The sequence below is a fragment of the Apostichopus japonicus genome, chromosome 17 (genome assembly GCF_037975245.1).
Source record: "Apostichopus japonicus isolate 1M-3 chromosome 17, ASM3797524v1, whole genome shotgun sequence".
NCBI lineage: Eukaryota > Metazoa > Echinodermata > Holothuroidea > Aspidochirotida > Stichopodidae > Apostichopus > Apostichopus japonicus.
This window is the reverse complement of record NC_092577.1, coordinates 17,922,128-17,940,675: the sequence shown is the minus strand read 5'-3', so window position 1 is coordinate 17,940,675 and position 18,548 is coordinate 17,922,128. Positions and strand designations below refer to the sequence as shown.

General features: G+C 43.0%; 1 protein-coding gene across 3 annotated transcripts; it reads right to left on the bottom strand.

Annotated features, from left to right (window-relative positions):
• Positions 1–12,266: 12,266 nt before the first annotated feature.
• On the bottom strand, positions 12,267–18,037 carry LOC139984919 (uncharacterized). Of its 3 annotated transcripts, XM_071999056.1 has the most exons (4): positions 17,636–18,037; positions 15,979–16,201; positions 14,627–14,742; positions 12,267–13,084 (listed from the first exon to the last, which is right to left on the bottom strand). In XM_071999056.1, the coding sequence occupies exons 1-4, from the start codon at positions 17,693–17,695 to the stop codon at positions 13,022–13,024; spliced, it is 462 nt and encodes a 153-aa protein (XP_071855157.1). In that variant the 5' UTR covers positions 17,696–18,037; the 3' UTR covers positions 12,267–13,021. The 3 variants fall into 3 exon arrangements, with proteins under 3 accessions (XP_071855157.1, XP_071855156.1, XP_071855155.1); XM_071999055.1 differs by lacking the exon at positions 17,636–18,037 and having other exon boundaries at positions 15,979–16,622; XM_071999054.1 differs by lacking the exon at positions 17,636–18,037 and having other exon boundaries at positions 14,627–16,622.
• Positions 18,038–18,548: the final 511 nt, after the last annotated feature.

Here is an 18,548-nt window from a genome sequence, read left to right as displayed (position 1 = left end):
AGTTGCAGCCTCCTGATTGGGGACCGGATAAGCCTCTGTCCAACGGGTAAAATAATGTGCAATTACAATAATATATTTATTGCCATTATAAGTCTCTGGAAGGGGGCCCAAAACATCTATGGCAACCCTTTGGAGAGGCTCACCTATCTTAACAACTTTCATCTGCGCCCTCGGTTGGGGGGGCTTACGACGGGCACAGAGCTCACATTTTCGACATCTCTTTTCATACCAAACCAGTAGCATCTGGCTAGAACTTTCCCTCTTGTCTTCTTTTGTCCTAAGTGACCCCCGGTTGGAGAATTATGTAACTCGTACAATACATCTTCTCTCAGGACCTGAGGCATCACTATTACATCCCTATCGTGGGCACCGGTATTTGACACCCAACATCTATACAATACACCATCCTTAATGCTTAACAGGTCCCATTGGCCCCAATAAGCTTTTGCCGCCCTATCTAACCCACTAATCTGCTCCCAGGGAGGACGAGAACCACTCTCCTTCCAATTCAACACTGGCCCAATATTACTATCCTTTAGTTGGTACCCCCTGAGCTGCTCCTTGGTACAGCTCTCAACCCAATTAGAGTCCGCCGTAACTATGTTACATAACCCTGGGGTCTCTATCGGAGGGTTGGCAGGCAATGCTCCCGAATGCACCATGGGGGGATCACTTCTCGACAAAGCGTCTGCATTGGCATGCACTCTGCCAGGCCTAGTTTCTATCTGAAAATCATATGTGCCCAGCACTTCCAGCCACCTAGCTACCTGACCCTGCCATAAAGCTAGGGGCGGAAATTCTTAATAAAAGTTACAACAGCAAGAAGCTCTCTACGTGTTACGGAATACTTCTTTTCACTACTGCTTAGCGTACGACTGGCATAGGCCACAGGATGTTCTTCACCCCTAATGGTCTGAGACAACACAGCCCCTATTGCCGTATTGCTAGCATCAGTATCAAGGATAAACATCTGACTAAAATTTGGGTAGGCTAAGGCGGGAGCTGTCGTCAGTTTAGATTTCAGAGTCTGAAATCGTTCTTCACACTCCTCAGACCACAGAAACCTTTGGCCTTTCTTTGTTAGTGCATGTAGGGGACTGGCAATTTCTGCAAAGTTCCTAATAAATTTCCTGTAATAGGAACACAGTCCCAGAAATCCTCTTAGTTGCTTCAGTGTTGTGGGAGGGGGCCAACCTGTGATTGCTTCGATCTTACTGGGATCGGTACCCACCCCGTGATCAGAGACAATGTGACCTAAATACTTGACTTCCTTTTTGAGCAAGTCACACTTGGAAGGCTTAAGCTTCAACCCTGCCCCCCTTAATCGGTCGAAAACTTCTCCTAGGCGTACTAATTGCTCCTCTATCGTGGGGGCATATATTATGATATCATCGATATATATAACACATATTTCCCAATGTAACCCACGAAGTACCTGCTCCATTAATCTCTGAAAAGTGGCAGGGGCGTTGCACAATCCAAAAGGTAACACATTAAACTCATAAAGACCACTACCCATTGAGAAGGCTGTCTTCTCCCTGTCTCTACGGTCCATTTCGACTTGCCAGTACCCACTTTTTAGATCAAGGGTAGAAAACCACTTAGCCCCTGACAATGCATCTAAGCTATCATCTATCCTAGGCAATGGGAAGGCGTCTTTATTAGTAACGTCATTTAACCTACGATAGTCTATACAAAACCGCAAAGAGCCATCTTTCTTTTTCACTAGTACCACTGGGGAGGACCACGCACTCTTAGAAGGGGAAATGACGCCTTGCGTCAACATCTCATTCACTTCGGCCTGTGCTTCTACCCGTTTATGAAAGGGAAGTCTCCTAGGGAGATGTCGGATTGGGATTGCATCACCCGTATCAATGCAGTGCTTAACCAACCCAGTCCTTCCTAAGGGGTCACCTTCGCAAGAGAACACACTACGGTTATCCTGCAAAAACTGCCTCAAACGAATACGCTCACAATCGGGTACACCCTCCCCACTTCGATGGAGCAAATCTTTCATCTCGGCCGGTAATCCACTGGTATAATTGTTCTCTACCTCATCTACCTCCACAACGTTGGCAATGGGGGAAACTATGCCTACATGGGTACCTTTGTACAATGTTACAGGATTCGAAGTACCATTTAATAGTCTAATAGGGACAGTCCTTCTAGAAGTATCAACTAAAGCACGTCCAACCATAACATGGCGGCTTTCAGGCACTCCGGGTTTAGTTTCCAGTAGGCCTGGCCCATTCAGCTTCCCCTGGGGCACTCCATATATCAATTCTAACACCCCTGACACCATAATCTCGCTCTCTGCAGGGATAAAGACTGTCTCAACCAGTGCTACCCTAATTGGCTGATCCAGCGGAGTCTCACAAAGAGGAACAGCTAAGCGAGTCCTACCAACAAACAATAGGGGTTCACCTCCCAATTGTATCAAACATTCATGTTCTCTTAAAAAGTCAATTCCAAGTAAACCAGGGGCAGTGATACTGGCAACTAGGACTTGCACTGGAATCTTCAGGGTGTGAAATTTGAAAGTTAAATTACATTTACCTTTTACTTGGAGTGGCCTACCATCAACACCGGCAAAACTGGCTACCGTCTTAGTAAGTGGAGCCAAATTACCTACAGAGCATAAACGCTCCCATGTATGAACACTAATGATGGTAGTACCAGCGCCAGTATCTACTAAAAAAGGAATCTCGGTATTAGAGATACATATATTTGCACACAAAGCTCCCCCTGACTTGACCTTCTCCCCATTTCCATAACGTTGCAGGGCTTCAATTCGCTCAGTCGAGGGGCACCCCTCATCCCCGACTGACTCTAGTTTCCCGATCCCTGTCTACTTGGCTTAGAGGGACAGTACCGGCTAATGTGACCTAACTGCCCACACCTCCAACACTGCATGGGACCAGACCCAGTCAAAGGGGGTGGCGCTGGCGGACCTTGCTGAACAAATTGACTTAACCTGGCATTGTCCTCCAAAACTTTTCCCAATTGTACTTCCAGCCTATCCAATCTTTCAGTAATTCCGCCAACCGTATCCGACGATGCCGAAACAGTATAGGCAGAACGCCGGGGTTTCATCACCCCCTTCTGCCTGGTCAATAGCCTCCACCTCAAGGGCAAGATGCAGAGCATCTTCTATTGTCTTGGGTCTACCCCTTCGAACAACAATCCTAGCATCCCTGTCACGTAAAGCACCCAAAAAAGACTCTAGAGCTAACTCGTCATGTGCTCGCATATCAAGGCCGGGATAAGCTTCTATCACTTCCCGACGGATTGAAGAGCACAGCCCAGGTAAGGTCTCACCCTCTGCCCGTACTCTAGATCTTAATTTTGCCCTTCTAGCGCTAGTCAGGGCCGCTGGAGCAACAAATGTAGAAAGTGCGTTTACAGTGGTCTCATAACTACCACGGTCTGTAGATGATAGTCCCATATATACCTCCTGGGCGTGCCCAGTTAACTTAGCTACAAGGAATTTTGATTTTTCTAATTCCGTCCACCCATTAATCTCCGCACAGACTGTAAAATGAGTCAGGTAATGATCCACTTTCTTTTCCCATCATATAACTATCTGGCATAATAATAGGTTTACGGAACGAGTCACCTAAGGCAGTTGAATTACACACCCCTCTGCCTGGCGAAGTACCCTTATTATATAACCAATCCCTATCCCTGGTAAGATTAAATTGACAAACCTCAGCTTCTCTCTCCAGTGCCTCTATCTCGGCAATAAGCCTCTCCACAGAGTCCCCCTCGCTCTCTCGTCGTGCAGCCATCTCGCCTCCTTCCAGAAACCAGGCTTACTTAAAGGTAAAGAAACTTGGTATGATATTAAATTGTCAAAATAAAAATAGCTCACAAATACCATGGGGCTTCAAAGCCCTGCCAGCAAACTTGAAATAGGGAGGTGGGGTGACAAAAATAATCCCACTTCTGACACCAATTTCTGTAACATCCCTGTACCCCGGCCGAGCGGTAGCGTGGGAAATCAGGCAGCTGGAGGCCACCTGATGTCAGGGCAGGGGAAGGGGGGGAGGCGAAGAATTATGCTAGCAGGGCTTGAACCAATACACACAAAAAAGAGAGAAGAATATAGTTAAAGAGAACTGGGTCTGAAATCAACAATTTAATAGCTTAATTAACTTTAAACATACACTTAACAAAAATAAGGCAGTGCCTTTCTGCCGTATACAAATATAAAAGCAAACAACAGGCAGAGATTCAGTTTAAATAAATAACAAATACACTACATACCAGGGCGTGAGCAGCACGGCTCTTAACTGAATCACGAGAGTGAATACCCGACACGGGGCGCCAACGGCAGACTGAACTAATACTGCCTAATGTGGTCTCGCCCCGATTAACTTCTGCAATACCTCCGGGGAGAGCCCTAATTTGACCCTACCTCCGGAGTCTAAAGATGCAACGAAGCCAACCAGCCAACTTATTAGTTAGCCTTCACTCCCGGACCCGCTCTCTAAAATAAATCAGCCTTCCCTTTAAAATAATACTTGACTGTAATTGCCGTGCTGCTCACCGCTGGTCTCCAGTTCTCTGCCCGAACTTCAACGAAATAAATTCAGTTTCCACAATACAAAATACATAAGAAAAACAACGTCTTAATTAAACAAGGTTAAGAGAGCAAGTGAAAGTAAAATAGATAAACGGTACACAGAACAACTCGCGTAATAAAAGAGCGAATGCCTGGAATGCTGGTGATGGCAGACGACTGGGAGAGCGAACGAGACCTGCATAATAAAACAAAAGTAAATGGAATGGTGAATGAATGGACAACAAATCGCAGGGTAAATTATTCAAACAGAACGGGACAACATATTCTTAGTAGCCCTGGGCGTGTTCGAAATACGGGGTACGCGTGTGCTTTTTACGTGACCCGTCATACGGGATACAAAACGTCACGGCCAAACGGCACTACCAAACCATCCCATTCTTACAAACGAACCTCAGGTCAAGCGAGCCAAAAAAAGTACATACGCTCACCGACCTGCAGAGACAAAACGCCCAACCCCCCACTGAAATATTAAAAAACTACAAAAGGACGACCAGCACGCAGCGAAACAAAACACCCTTCCCCAGCACACCACCGTCCAAAAAAGGCAGCCCTAGATAAACGGCGAAAACCGCCTTCAACCTGAAGGCGAATGTCAGACTTCACCGCCTCCAGGACTGCCTGCCAACTGGCAAATTTCCCCCTAAAAACAACATCACATCTATTCCTCCAAATAAGTTTTTTTACAACAGAACAAACATAAATAATACGCTGCAACACAGCAACGGAACAAACTGGAGGATCTAATCCATATAAAACAAAACCCTGTCCTACCGACCAGGAACGGTCTCCCGTTAAACGGTCGGTCCAGGACTGAAACCACTCCCACAAGTTGAAAACAAAGGGGCAATGCCAAAAAACATGGGCAGTACTCTCTAAGCTGTCACAGCCGGTCCTCGGGCACAGTCCATCACCCAATCGCCAGTGATACCTTTTCAGATTGGTCACCAAGGCACCGTGTGCAATTCTCCATGCAAGATCACGGAGCCTGCAACCATTCAGTCTTGAATGCACCGAACGCCATACTTCGACAGGATGACGTCCCTGTACAAAAATTGCATTCAAGGCCCTATCCCGCAAGGAACTGAGAACGAGGGCCGGCCGTGACAGGTCAACAGGGGGTAACTCAATAAGAGCGGAGCAAATGACACGCACCACTCTGTTTGGAGTACTACTATGCGGTTCTCTGTTGCTAAACAGCGCCGGAACCCATCGACGCAAGTGCAACCCGCCCCAAAAACGTACAAAATATGAACAAGGCAACCCTGGGTCAGTTACCGCTACAAACAATTGCTTAAATAACAAACAAGTTAACTTACTTCCCAGATGAACCACCCCTAGTCCCCCCTTCTCCAGTTTTTGGTACAATATCGCCCTCTTGACCAGCTCTGTACCACCAGACCATATGAATGAAAAAATCGCCCTCTCCAACCGCACCAGGACGCGACGCGGAATTGGGTACACCGCGCCCTGGTACCACAAGATGGGCGAAACGAAACGATTAATAACGGTGACTTTCCCCAAGATCGAAAGCCAGCGGGTGCCAAAGGTTTCGAGTCTGCTCTCAAATACCTCAGCCCTCTCGCTCCAGGTGACATCACAAGGTGCATCGTAGCCGAACCATATACCGTTAATTTTGATATTCTGATCCGACCACGACGCACCGAATGGTAAGTCTCTGTATCTCCAGCTACCAAGACGAAGGCCCTTTGTCTTTTCTGGATTCAACTTCGCCCCGGTAGCTCTCTCAAAAATAGATAAATCCTGCGAGAGTGCGCGAAAGGAGCCCAGACTCGAAACAACACATGTCACGTCATCTGCATATTGAGCGCATTTCACTTTGGCACCCCCTGGCACAACGAATGGAACAAGTCTGGAGTCCCTTTCCAAAAGACAAGAGAGGGACTCGCTAAACAAAACATAAAGTAATGGAGACAGAGGGCACCCCTGGCGAACCCCTCTCTCTACGTTAAAACCCTCCGAACAAAACCCATTTACGATAACAGAACTGAAACTTTCCTGATACAAAACAGAAATCCATTTACGAAAAACCGGGTGCAACTGAAACGTCTCCAATACATTCATTAAAAAACCGCGATCCACCATGTCAAAGGCCTTCTGCTGGTCCAGAGACACCAATGCACATGGCAGATCACGCTCAATAACAAAGTCGGTCAAGTCGCGCATCAACCACAAGTTCTGCTGGATGCAATGACCCTTCACTGCACAAGTCTGGAGATCACCCACAAGATGCGGCATAGCCAGTGCAAGGCGGTTGCACAAAGCCTTAGCCAGCAACTTGTAGTCCACATTTAACAAGGTGATCGGACGCTTGTTACGGGGATCCAAGGGGTCCCCAGACTTGGGCAGCAAAGTAATCATGCCCAGACGTTGACTTTGGTTTAACAGTCCGTTTTGGAAGGCGTCCTCGAAGACGGCTCTGATGTCGGGTCCTATTATTGCCCAGAAGGTTCGGTAGAACTCCCTCGGAAGCCCGTCCGAACCCGGGGACTTGCCATTCTTCATCTTCGAAAGCGCCTTCCAAGGCTCAACAGTGCTTATTTCGCCCCCCCCAAAATATCATTGACATCGTGGGGAACGGTTTTTGAGATTCCCCTCAATAAATCGGCCTGTGCCGACAAGTCCACATTGCCACGCGTAAACAAACTCGAATAGTACTCTTTATATACGCGGACAATGCCGTAAGGGTCACTAACCACGGTCCCATCAGTAGCGCGTACAGACGGGACGCGTCTGTCACCTGCCGATGAGCTAACGGACTGGTAAAACCTCAGTGAAGGGCGCTCCTCGGCTTCCACCGCTTCGACACGGGCCCTGTCGCGGGCACCGTGGTACTTTTCATCGAGATAAGTCTGCAAAGCGATGACAGCCAAAGGGTCGCCAAACTTCACCTCCGCGCACAAGCTTCGAGAATTTTTCTCTTCGACACCGTGCGCGGGTCACGCAATACTGAATTGCGTATCGTTTGATGCGCAACTTTACCTCATCCCACCATTGGGATGTAGAAGCAAAGGCCGGCTTCAATGTTTGCCATCCTTTGTACCTGGTCTCGAAACCCTGGCGGAACTCTGCCTCGCCAAGAATCCGACAGTTAAGCTTCCATAGGCCCCGCCCGATGGGGAAAATGGAAGGCAAAACAAAACGTGCTACTACAGTGTCATGGTCAGAGAGCGGACAGCTGAGCGTCTCGCAACCCGAAAATGTAAAACTTACGGGCGCATACACTCGATCTATCCTGGAGGCATCTTCTCCGTTAGGCTTCACCCACGTATACACCGTACTACACGGGTGCATATGCCTCCAGACATCGGCTAAAAGGTGTGCCGAAGTGAATCTGTCCAATTCTGTGATCCCAGCGTCGGGACTTGCAGACACAGAAGTTCCGAGTCTGTCAAGACCCGAGTCTGGGACACAGTTAAAGTCTCCGACCATGACACACGGCGCACTACCAGGAACAAAGGAAGGCAGCGTGTTAAAAAAATCTCGTCTAGCAGAAGGCCGATTGGGAGCATACACATTGCAAATGGCGATGTTACCCTGTGGGTACTTGAATAGAATGCAAACCAATCGGCCCTCGTGATCCGTCTCCACCCTAGTGGCACAACCCGCCTGACGAGCTGACAGAAGGATGACAGTGCCACAGGATGAAGACGAACCAAACGAAGCATGCAGCTCACCACCCCACTCATAAGCCCATAGAGGGACATCTTCTTCCAAAATATGTGTTTCTTGCAGGCAAACGCAGTCGACCTCCATTGATTTACAATATTGGAAAATGCGACTGCGCTTGCGATGATCCCTCATGCTATTCACGTTCAAAGTGGCAACTGAGAATGTATGGGCCATGAGAGGGCAATGGGGCAAAACTACGCCGACGATTCTGTAAGCTTCAAGCGCGCTCTAGACGACATATCGTCGTCCGAGTCGTCACTTGAGGCCGACCTTTTTAGAGAGGGTTCCCCCATCTCGTCGTACCAGCTCGTCCCAGTGGCACGTTGTGGCTCGACGATCACCGAGCCCCCGGAGTCGCTGTCAGACAGAGCCTCCGGAGACCCGATGACCACCGAGTCCCCGGAGTCGCCGTCGGACAGAGTCTCCAGATCTGGCGACACCGGCGGCGGATTGGGGACGGAACTGGACGAGTTGATAGGGGAAGCTGGTGGAGACTTTCTCGGTGCGGGCACGGGGTTGGGGTCTGCAACTTCGGGGGAGGGTGAACTAGGTGCATCCGGTCCCCCCTCTTTGCGTGGAGCTTCCTCCGAGGCAGTAGGTGCGCCAGAACTTGGCCCCTTTGATTGACCCCCACTCTTTGTCATAAAGACATAAGAGGAGGGACAAGCGCGAAAAACATGCCCCTCCTTCCCACAGAGTGAGCACACAACTTCGCTTGGGCAAGCAGAGGTATCATGCCCAAGACGAAGGCAGCGCCCGCACTTTTTGTTTGGGCAGCCCTTGGCTTGGTGCCCGGTCTCCCCACACCTGAAGCAGGTACGGGGCTGACCGGGGTAACGCACGTGAGCTTTATGCCCGGCAATAAAAAGGAAGGAGGGAATGTCCTGCTTGAGGTCGATCCGAACCTGTCGGTGCCCGTTCAACACCCCAGGGGCCTGTGCGTAGGAGCACATTTTGATGGCCTTGACAGCCCCAAACCGACCTAAAACAGTTGCGACAAGTTCCTGACGCACCTATAGTCCTACGTGGATGACAGTTACCCATACGGAACGCTCGTACGGAGTAACTGTCAAACCTTTAACCCCACTCAGCAACGCGACACCCTTCTGCCGGGTCACGTCACTTGTAAAACGTACATCATAAGTATTACGACCCTGGAGAGCTTGCAACGCATCAACCTCTCCAGGCACAACAACACCCTTACTCTTTAAAATACTAAAAACTTGCACCGGTGGAACCGCTTGTTCACCGGTGAAGGTTAACTTAACAATTTTGGAATCACGGCGCGATGCCATGATACCGAAGGTGGCTGGGCCACAGAGGAGTAACAAAACAAACTAAAGATAGGTTGGATAAAATACAATATACGATGACTATATACGATAACGATATACGAACTGGCGCACACCCGGCTGGCGGGAAGTATAGCACAGTACAGTACAGTGAAAAACAGTTATCAGATGGAGAGCGAGAGCGAAAAACACGTCTGCACTCCACGAAAGCCAACTGCCAACTCTATAGTTGCTAATAGTTGTTGTACCAAACCTCATACTCTTGAACCCCAGAAATTACCAAATAGGATTAATATTCTAACAGGGTTATATACTCTACTGTATGAGTGAATGCCAATGAAGTGGTTTGTCTGAGAAAGTTAATTGCACTTGCTGCAAGTACTGTGAATGAGTTTAAGAATGCTTTGACAAGTGCTTTAAGCATTGGATAAATCAGGTCTGACTTTTTGTGGCTTCGGTTAATTTGCTAGAGCTCCCATAGGGTCCTTGATATGGGGACTTGATTGTTCCTCTTGATTCTAATTTAACTAAACTATTCTACTGTAATTCTAGCCTATTAATGTAGGCCTAAGTGTAACAGTAACAGACCCATTTGCCTATTCAATACATAAATAAGTAATACCTTAACTTACTTATAAGCTACTGTAGCCTAAAGTGCTCGATCATAATTGGCATAATTGTTAAACATATGCTGTTTGTCTTCCCGTTCAAAATGCAGAGTAGTTCAGATCGTGCTTAATATTTGTTTCTGCTGATAATTAATGTTTAAGTTAATGAAACCCCTGTTTGAGTTTGATATACAATAATGTTGTTAAAATGTGTACTTTGACCTTTAACATGGAGTTTTAATTCCAAATAATGTGCCAGTGCTAGAATACAAATCTTTCAAGCTGTTACTAATGACATTACATGTTCACCTGTCCCGACGGCTGCGTATAATAGAGTGTATCTATAAAACTCCAAAGGAAACGTTAACGGACTAATTGGGACTATTGGATTATATTGAGTGATAGTGGCCACAAATTGAGAACACTTCTGAAAATTGTACAGCATATCCTATTATCATATTCCTATTTAATGACACATATCTTCAAGTTGTATTTTAATAGTACTTACAAGTACTTGAGTACTTATCCTACAGTAAATACTAATAGTATATGCACTGTTGCACTGCAGGAAGTAAGTATTCGAAGACTTATTTTGAATACTTAGTGAGTACTGAATGAATACATTCAAATTTGGTAAGGGAAGATGGTTAAAGCCCCCTAGCCACCCATCTCCCCCCACCATCTTCTCAAAGTCATTAAAACATTGCTCGAATGCAGAATATGCTTGATCATGTGCAATATTTAAGTGCAGCCTAACATTTGTCAATAAGGTAAATTTTTGACTTAACATATGTCACTTTTAATATATACGTGGAGATAATTAGTTTTATCAAAAGCACTATATAACCACCCAAAAAAATTACTTTCTGGTACATCTTTTTGACTCTTGTTTCATCATTCTGGATTTCTCAAGCCGATTCTTATTGTGTATTTTGTTTTTTATGTCTTTCCAAGATTTGTTCTTTAGTAGTCCTCTACTTCGTGTTTTTCAGAAGCTCTCCAACCATTTTACCGGGGGTTGTTTTGGTCTTTAGGAATTGTTTAATCTCAGGCTGTGCAAATAAGAAATCTTCTTCTTGTTTGGTCCATCTGTTGTACGATCTTGAAGTTTTTGTCTTATATCCCTTCATCCGAATCTGGAGAACCTCTGTCTTCATCCTCTGAATTGATGGATATTTCGTCTACAGACTCTCCACAATGTTGATGCACTTGGCCTTTCTCAGTGAGGCACAACAATTTGCTCATCTTAGCCAGCAACATTGTCTCCTGTGGTAGCCTATAATACTCACGATGAACAGCAATATTGTGACCCATATGGTTAGCTAGTTGCTCTAGCTCATGATCTTTCAACCCAAGAAGTTGTGACAAAGTGGCAATGTGTTTCCGCAGTTTCGTACAACGGAGGTTTTCTGGATGCTTCAATCCAGCTAGTTCCCTTATTGTGTCCCCGGCCCTTAAAGGAGTGGTAGCATCTAGACTGACCCTCGCAAATACATACTTTGCTTTGTGTTTCTGTTCTTTGTGATAGACAACAATCATCTCTATGCTCTCCTTTGTGTTTTCAGTGAGCAGTATTGGTACACCTCTACCTCTTTTGCCCCTTACCATCAGCACATCTAACCGCTTCATTGCGAGTTTCTCAGACAGAGATAGGGCCTTTGCTACCTCATCTTGAACTGCTTGTTTGTTCTTCATTTGTGTACAGAAGTCATCAATTAGTAGGACCTCTACCTCTCGAGGTCTTCGTCGATTGAAGAACACTAGCTGAGTCAGTGTAAGTCGTGCAAGTTCTCTGTAGTTTGATGATGTCATCCCTTCACTTTTAATTTTGGTTTTTACTGCCTTCTCCATTGTCAGTAAGTGTTGGTCGAACTTCAGACAGTCCTCAGTAAGTGGCAGAAGCTGTGGTTTCTTCCATGTTAGTTCATTCCTTTGTCTTAGAGCAGATGCTGTTACTTTAACATTCCAGTCACTGTCTCTTAGTAAAAGGAAGTTATCCACTTCTGTCACTTTCTCCGGTTGTTTTGACTTTAAGATTGGATTTGCTATTAAAGACTTAGCAGTGTCTCTGCGGAGCAAATACTTAATCTTCAAAGCACTGGAATAACTTCCGTGGACTTGAGACTGCTCGTTATATCGACTTATTTTGCGGGTGGCCTCAACCACAACATGAAAGCTGCTTGGGCTTATCAAGTCAGCAGCAGCCTTAATGTTTGGCTGAATATTTCTGGCTGCACTTAGCACTTTGGCAATAGTTCTCATCTTTTCTCTGCAAGTGTCTCCTTTCTTGGATGAGTTAGTTTTATCAAGGTGGTTTTGGCCCACATCAACACATCAAGCTGCGGCCTGATTTGACATGGTGATTCCCTTCTTGATCTGCTAATTTTCTGGCATTGCAGCTTTTCTTGTGAACCCAGAGACTGCTGACATTGTAATATCCAACACAGTCACTGCAAGGAACAAACTGATCAATATCAGTGCTCGCTCCATGCTGTGGGCGCTTTGAGACCATGAGCTCTCTAGCCTCTCCCTTGTATACTTTTTGGTTATGTTCATGAGTACCTAACTTTTTAATTTTCCTCCATACAGGATTACCTTTTGACTTTTTCTTTCTTGGGCTGCTTTCATCTTTCACCATTGCTTCAGCTACTAGGAGTTCCTCGGGGTGGATTCGTCTGAGGTGGCGGAAAAGTTTGGTCTGCCTTTCTCCACAGTAGAGGCAAAATGCATGTTGGTCCCACTTTCTTTTTCCTCTTTTCATGGTGCAAGCAGATGCCACATAAGGAAAGTTGTCTTCCCCTTTAAGATTTTCAGATGCTTTGCTTGTTGATGGCAGGTCTTTTTCATTAGTCTTCCCACAAGCTTGCATCACTTTCTTCTGTGCTTTCTTCACCCTCAAGACAGCTAGACTGGGCAACAAAGAATTTCAAAAAAAGTGACATAAAATGTACCTTACAAAAGCTGTGTTGGTATGAATTCAGAACTCACATGATGTTCACATCATCTGCAGTAGCTATACTTCAACAAGTAGGAATTGCAGTTGGCAGATTTAAAGGTCATCTGTGTTGGCCCCAAATTTTAGCATGCTAACAGTGCTTAAAAGTTTCTAGAAGTACTTTACCAGAAGTTTTCACTCTTCAAAATATTTGTTAGGTCTTAGAAAACTTCACATTCGATAATTGAATGTTTCTGGGGGGAAATGTAACCATACAGTTTATAGTAAACTTAGTAAAGATATGTTATCATTTGTTAACATTTGACAAATGTGACCATGCATATTTGAATTCAAGCATCTTTTTGGGCAATACAAAAGGCAGCTAATACTCTGAACTTGCTGTTCTGCTGGGGAAGAGCATATAGTCAAGTATACCAGATACCCTATGTTCAGAAACTACAAAGCATTGCCCCAAAGAAGACTTTCAATTCTCTTCTGCATAGACTCCATATATGCTTGTACTCATGATGGCTGCAGCAAACATAGTCAAAATTTCACTGCCTTATAGTAATATTAGTTGAAATTATGCAATCACCATAGTGTAAAGTTCCGTGACATGAATGCATTGGTCTATGCCCTATAAGCGATTGTGGGCATCTGAATGCATGCGCGTGACTCAAAGATTGTCTTGAGTTTTTACTGTGTTATAATTAGGCAATATTTAACAATGAATTGGTTATTATATTTCTAAAATTTGTAAGTTTTGACACAGAGAAAATATGTGCAAGTTTATGAAATGTTGCAACTTAACAAGCATAGAGAGTGCTCAAGTAGCATCTGGGATTCTCCATGTGCATGCTGAAATTTCTTATGTACAGTCCATTAGATTTTATGTTCAACTTGAAAGATCTGCTTTATTGCGCCTAATTATAACACGCTCTAGCTAGGAAAGTTTTATGATTACGTAATCGACCCACCACAGTGGTAAAATGACCTCAGGCTCTACAATTAGCCTGCATAGCTTAACACCATGACATCTTTGTGTAAACACTGTGTGGAAATATGTCCTTATACATGTCTACAGTAGTAATATCATACAACGTTAAGACCCTCATACAAGAAAAAATACGTGGCAGGCATTGCAGACTAATTGGTAAAAGAGAGGTCATATTAATACCAAGGCAGCTTGATAATGTAATCTTAAATTTTTTGTGGTAGCGTGCTATACTTGGGGTCTATACAGCAGACCTTTAAGTAGCAATACATGGCTGCATCATGTTTAGTTCAGCTGATACTGAATGTAGTTCATCAAAGGACATAGATGACTAGGCGCAAGCTTGTCAGTAGTGAATGGAGTTATTAATGATTCCACATTCTTCAACATCAAAAGGATGTAATTGATATGTCACAAATGATTCAATCATCACTACAGAACAACATTCAGTACTATTAGGTTTGGAAAATTGCTGTAAGCTTATTGTGTGCAGTGTCCAGTTCTAAATACTTCATTACTAACCATTTTTTGATCAGTAGAATCTGCTGCGTCATCTATTTCTTGATCCATGTCAAGAAATCGTTTCCCCTTTGTTGTTTCAACCTGTTCTTCTGTAGAGTCATCACCAGGAGAGTTTTCTACAAAGGCAAAAGTAACTAATACTATGAAAGACAAATATTCACCATTAAAGAGATACCAGATTAGTTTCTACATACGAAACAGCTGGTTAAACATTATATTTTGGTTCATAAAACAATTTGAAAAAGTACATATTTAATCTGGCTATAATGAAACATGAGATTATCACTACATTCATATCATATAACACATTTTATTGCGTTGTCTGTTCATGGAGGATAAGAATGGTTCCTTACAATGTAATTTTGAATTTCACACATCTCCTTTAAGCAATTTAAAAATTGATAGCTTTGAAAAACATAGGCGCATGCACATTCTGGAAATACTAGACTAGGTCAGTGTTTGAAGTAGCATAATCTGCCATCTGAGCACCATCAATAAAAAAAAAAAAATTATCTAAGGACAGGGAGAGACCTCCCCTTTGACCCCTTCCCAGGACAGCAATCAGTGCACTCAAACATTAATCCAGGGGAAAAACTGATGAGTACCACCAACTCTGGACTAAACAGTAGATAATGGTAAATGCTGTGAGTATATAGGGAAAACAATGTCTAAATAAGCAGTATAGTGCCATCAGCATTTGTGAGTATCGATGACAACTATACCACTGAAAGCCGGCAAATATCCTACTTTTGGTCTACAAAATCATACTTTTGTTGTTTCCTTGAAAATGTTGATCCTACTTTCATCCTACTTTTCACCCCCCCCCCTCGTTTACAGTGAATGGACTCGGTTATTTTACCAAAAACCTCACACTCGAGAGTAACAACAGGGAGTCCGCTGCCTTTGAGTCAAGAAAACAGGGGGAGGGGGGAAATTGAAGATTTGTTAATTGCGGATTGTCATGTACATGTTCACAGCTATAGCATTTTGTACATTAGTAGAACAACTGACTGTTCTGTACTGAACACTTGAGATAAATGTGGGCTAGCAGTGTTCATGTGGATCTTTCATAATATATATTTCTTACAGTTGTTGATTATAGACAACCTTTCCTTATTATTATTTTTTCATATTTGTTTTACAGAGAAAGAGATGAAATATGCCACTGAACTGTTATATTCTCATTTTTGCTCAATGCTAGAACACTTCAAACAGATAGTGTTGTACATTGATGCCATCAAAATTTTTTAGGGGATTGGATAATGATATTTTACCTGTGGTAATTAACCGCCTGATGATGGAATGAGTGGCATAAGATGATATATGATAAATTATTAAGCCTGACTACTTACCCCGAAATAATTGGAGGCAGGCTTCAATACTTGGACGGTTGTTAGGTTCAGGATGCAGCATCTCTGCAATTCCATATACTGATGAGCTGGGAATGTGGTGAAGACTGTAGTCATTATTTTGTCTATTTCTCAGTATGCCATGAGGTTGCAGATGATATGGAAAACAGGTTTCATATGGCATGTGACCATCACTCAATATGTAGTATAGTAGGCATCCAGCATTCTAAATAAGGCAAATGAGAGCAATGATTGTCATATGGTAGCTGTAGTACATGTTCACTTGAGTGTCAAGCATGTTGTAACCATGCAATTGGTAAAGATCCCCTTACATTTCGTGAACTTGTATAATTACCCCATGCACCTTCATCTCATGAATTTAATAAACAGGTTTCTGACATACTTACATAATTTCATATGATCTCCATGTCGTGTTCTAAGTGCTACAGTAGGTAAACAGATTTTCACTAAACGGAGGTACGTAAAAAGATTAGTTTAATTATTTACCATTTTCATTTGACCAATCCTATTCTTTAAGTTATAAGTGTTAAGTAAGTATGTGAGTAAAACCTTATTGCTTTATATAAACGGGAATTAGGATACTCGCAACAATAAAAAATATGTAAATCTAAAGTCACAGATAATTGAAAAAGGGAAGATTGAAAAAAATGTAAAAAGAGCGGTTTGTGAAATGAAATTGAAATCATGTTTAACAACATACAAACTGGAATGAATATATATGCAGGGATCAGGATTACAAATTATTTAAAATGAACTAACAACAAAATTACATAACAAATCAAGTTATGATTTCAATAAAAGAATTTCAACCTGAAGTCTCAATCAATTATTAAAAGGCAAACATCTTTCTTTTCCAAAGCTGTAACTAATACAAGAATAATCAGGGTTAACTTCTAACAATTTTGTCAGCATTATACCACACCAAAATATTAGTGATAGCAGTTGCTATATAGTTGGGGCCAATACAGGCTCAGCAGATATTTAAAGACTGGAGCTATTAAGTCTCAGATTATGCGTTTGTATGTACAGTATACACAAGAAACTTACAGATAATGGTTCAAGAAATCAACTGATCTCTTTTATTGATGATAGCTAGGTTTATATCCCTTGTTGACATTGATGTACTTCTTTTCCATAATTTTGACTGGTTGGAAAATTTTAAGCATGTTAAAAGTTGAGACCATGAGTTCAACAAGTAATCACTGTCCATATCTCTGTTTTCATACAAAACCTTGTAAAGTTGCTGTTTTGGATAAAACATTCCCTATGGGCATGTGCTGAAGCCAAACCGAGCTGCTGCATTGTTGTTTGAAGACAGAAATAACAAATCTCATATTGTTTTGGTCTTAATATTTTTCTTAATTGGATCATACTACTATAACGAAAGAGCAAAATTTTGGTCAAAGAAATTTGTCATTGTGAAGATCTGATTGGATGGTACGCATGAAAGGTGCAATTTTTTGAACCGTATATACTATTTTTTGGGAGTTTTACTTATTTTAAGTGCATTATAGTGATTTCAGAATTCTTTTTAAGTGTATTTGGGCATTTTGATAGTAATTAAATGCCAATGAATGTGAAATGGTTAATTGGCTGATAGTCTTTGAGAATAGGAAAAAATGTAGAAACATTTTCATACCTGAATGTCAGATGCCATTGTGTATCTTGTCCTGTCACCTCCTATGGCTTCACTGGCCATCCAACACAATGTTCCCACCGCAGACGTTACGACTGATGATTTGCCAAAGAGCTGTGGACTTATCCCAAAATCTGCCACAAGTAACTTCCCTGTGACATCTGAAATTGTATGGAGTTGGAAAAAAAGTATTAAAATTTTATTTTATTACTCAAATGGTGCAAAATTCAAGGCTCTTTTAATAAATTGGTACAGCTAGAGATTAGTCAAACTTGAAGTACAGTTAGTGAAGTTCTTTTTCATAGTCTCATATCAGATTTTGTAGTAGAGAGTTAAACTGTATGAGTTCATATAATTATTTTGTGATTGTCACTTACCAAGTAGAATATTTGTTGGTTTTATATCTCGGTGCATGATGCCAGCTTCATGTAATTCTTGCAGACCAAGAAGAAACTCTTTACAAAGCTGCCATCTCCTTTCAGTTGACAATGAACCTTTCAATGGGCAGTTGCTATCTTCAACAACTTCTTGCAAATTCCACTCACACAGAGGAGACACCAAGTATGCAAAATCATCATCTTCTTTACTACAAAGAAGTGGGAGCACATGACTCATTGACTTTTCTGCCACAATATTAGAAATGATTTGCTCATTTTGTAAAAGATCTTTATCCTTTTAACAGCTACTGGATTGCCATTTAATGCACCAACATATATTTGGGCACTTTCACTACCATTTGCAATTTTGCATTTCTTGTTATACATCAACTCAGAGTCAATTCGTTTCTGTCCATCTGTATTCTGCAAGCACGCAATTTCATCAACCCATCTTCCGTTCTGTAACAGAGAAGGAAAAACTGTTACTCTGTCATATTACTTTGTAAAATTACGATGGAGCATCAACACTACTAATTGAG

Bases quoted from the DNA above. Each gene is read 5' to 3' on its own strand.
- LOC139984919 (XM_071999054.1), bottom strand. From the start codon at position 14,658: ATGACGCAGCAGATTCTACTGATCAAAAAATG. The intron at 13,085-14,626 runs GTTAGTAATGAA...TTTGTTGCCCAG, and splicing joins ATTCTACTGATCAAAAAATG to TCTAGCTGTCTTGAGGGTGA.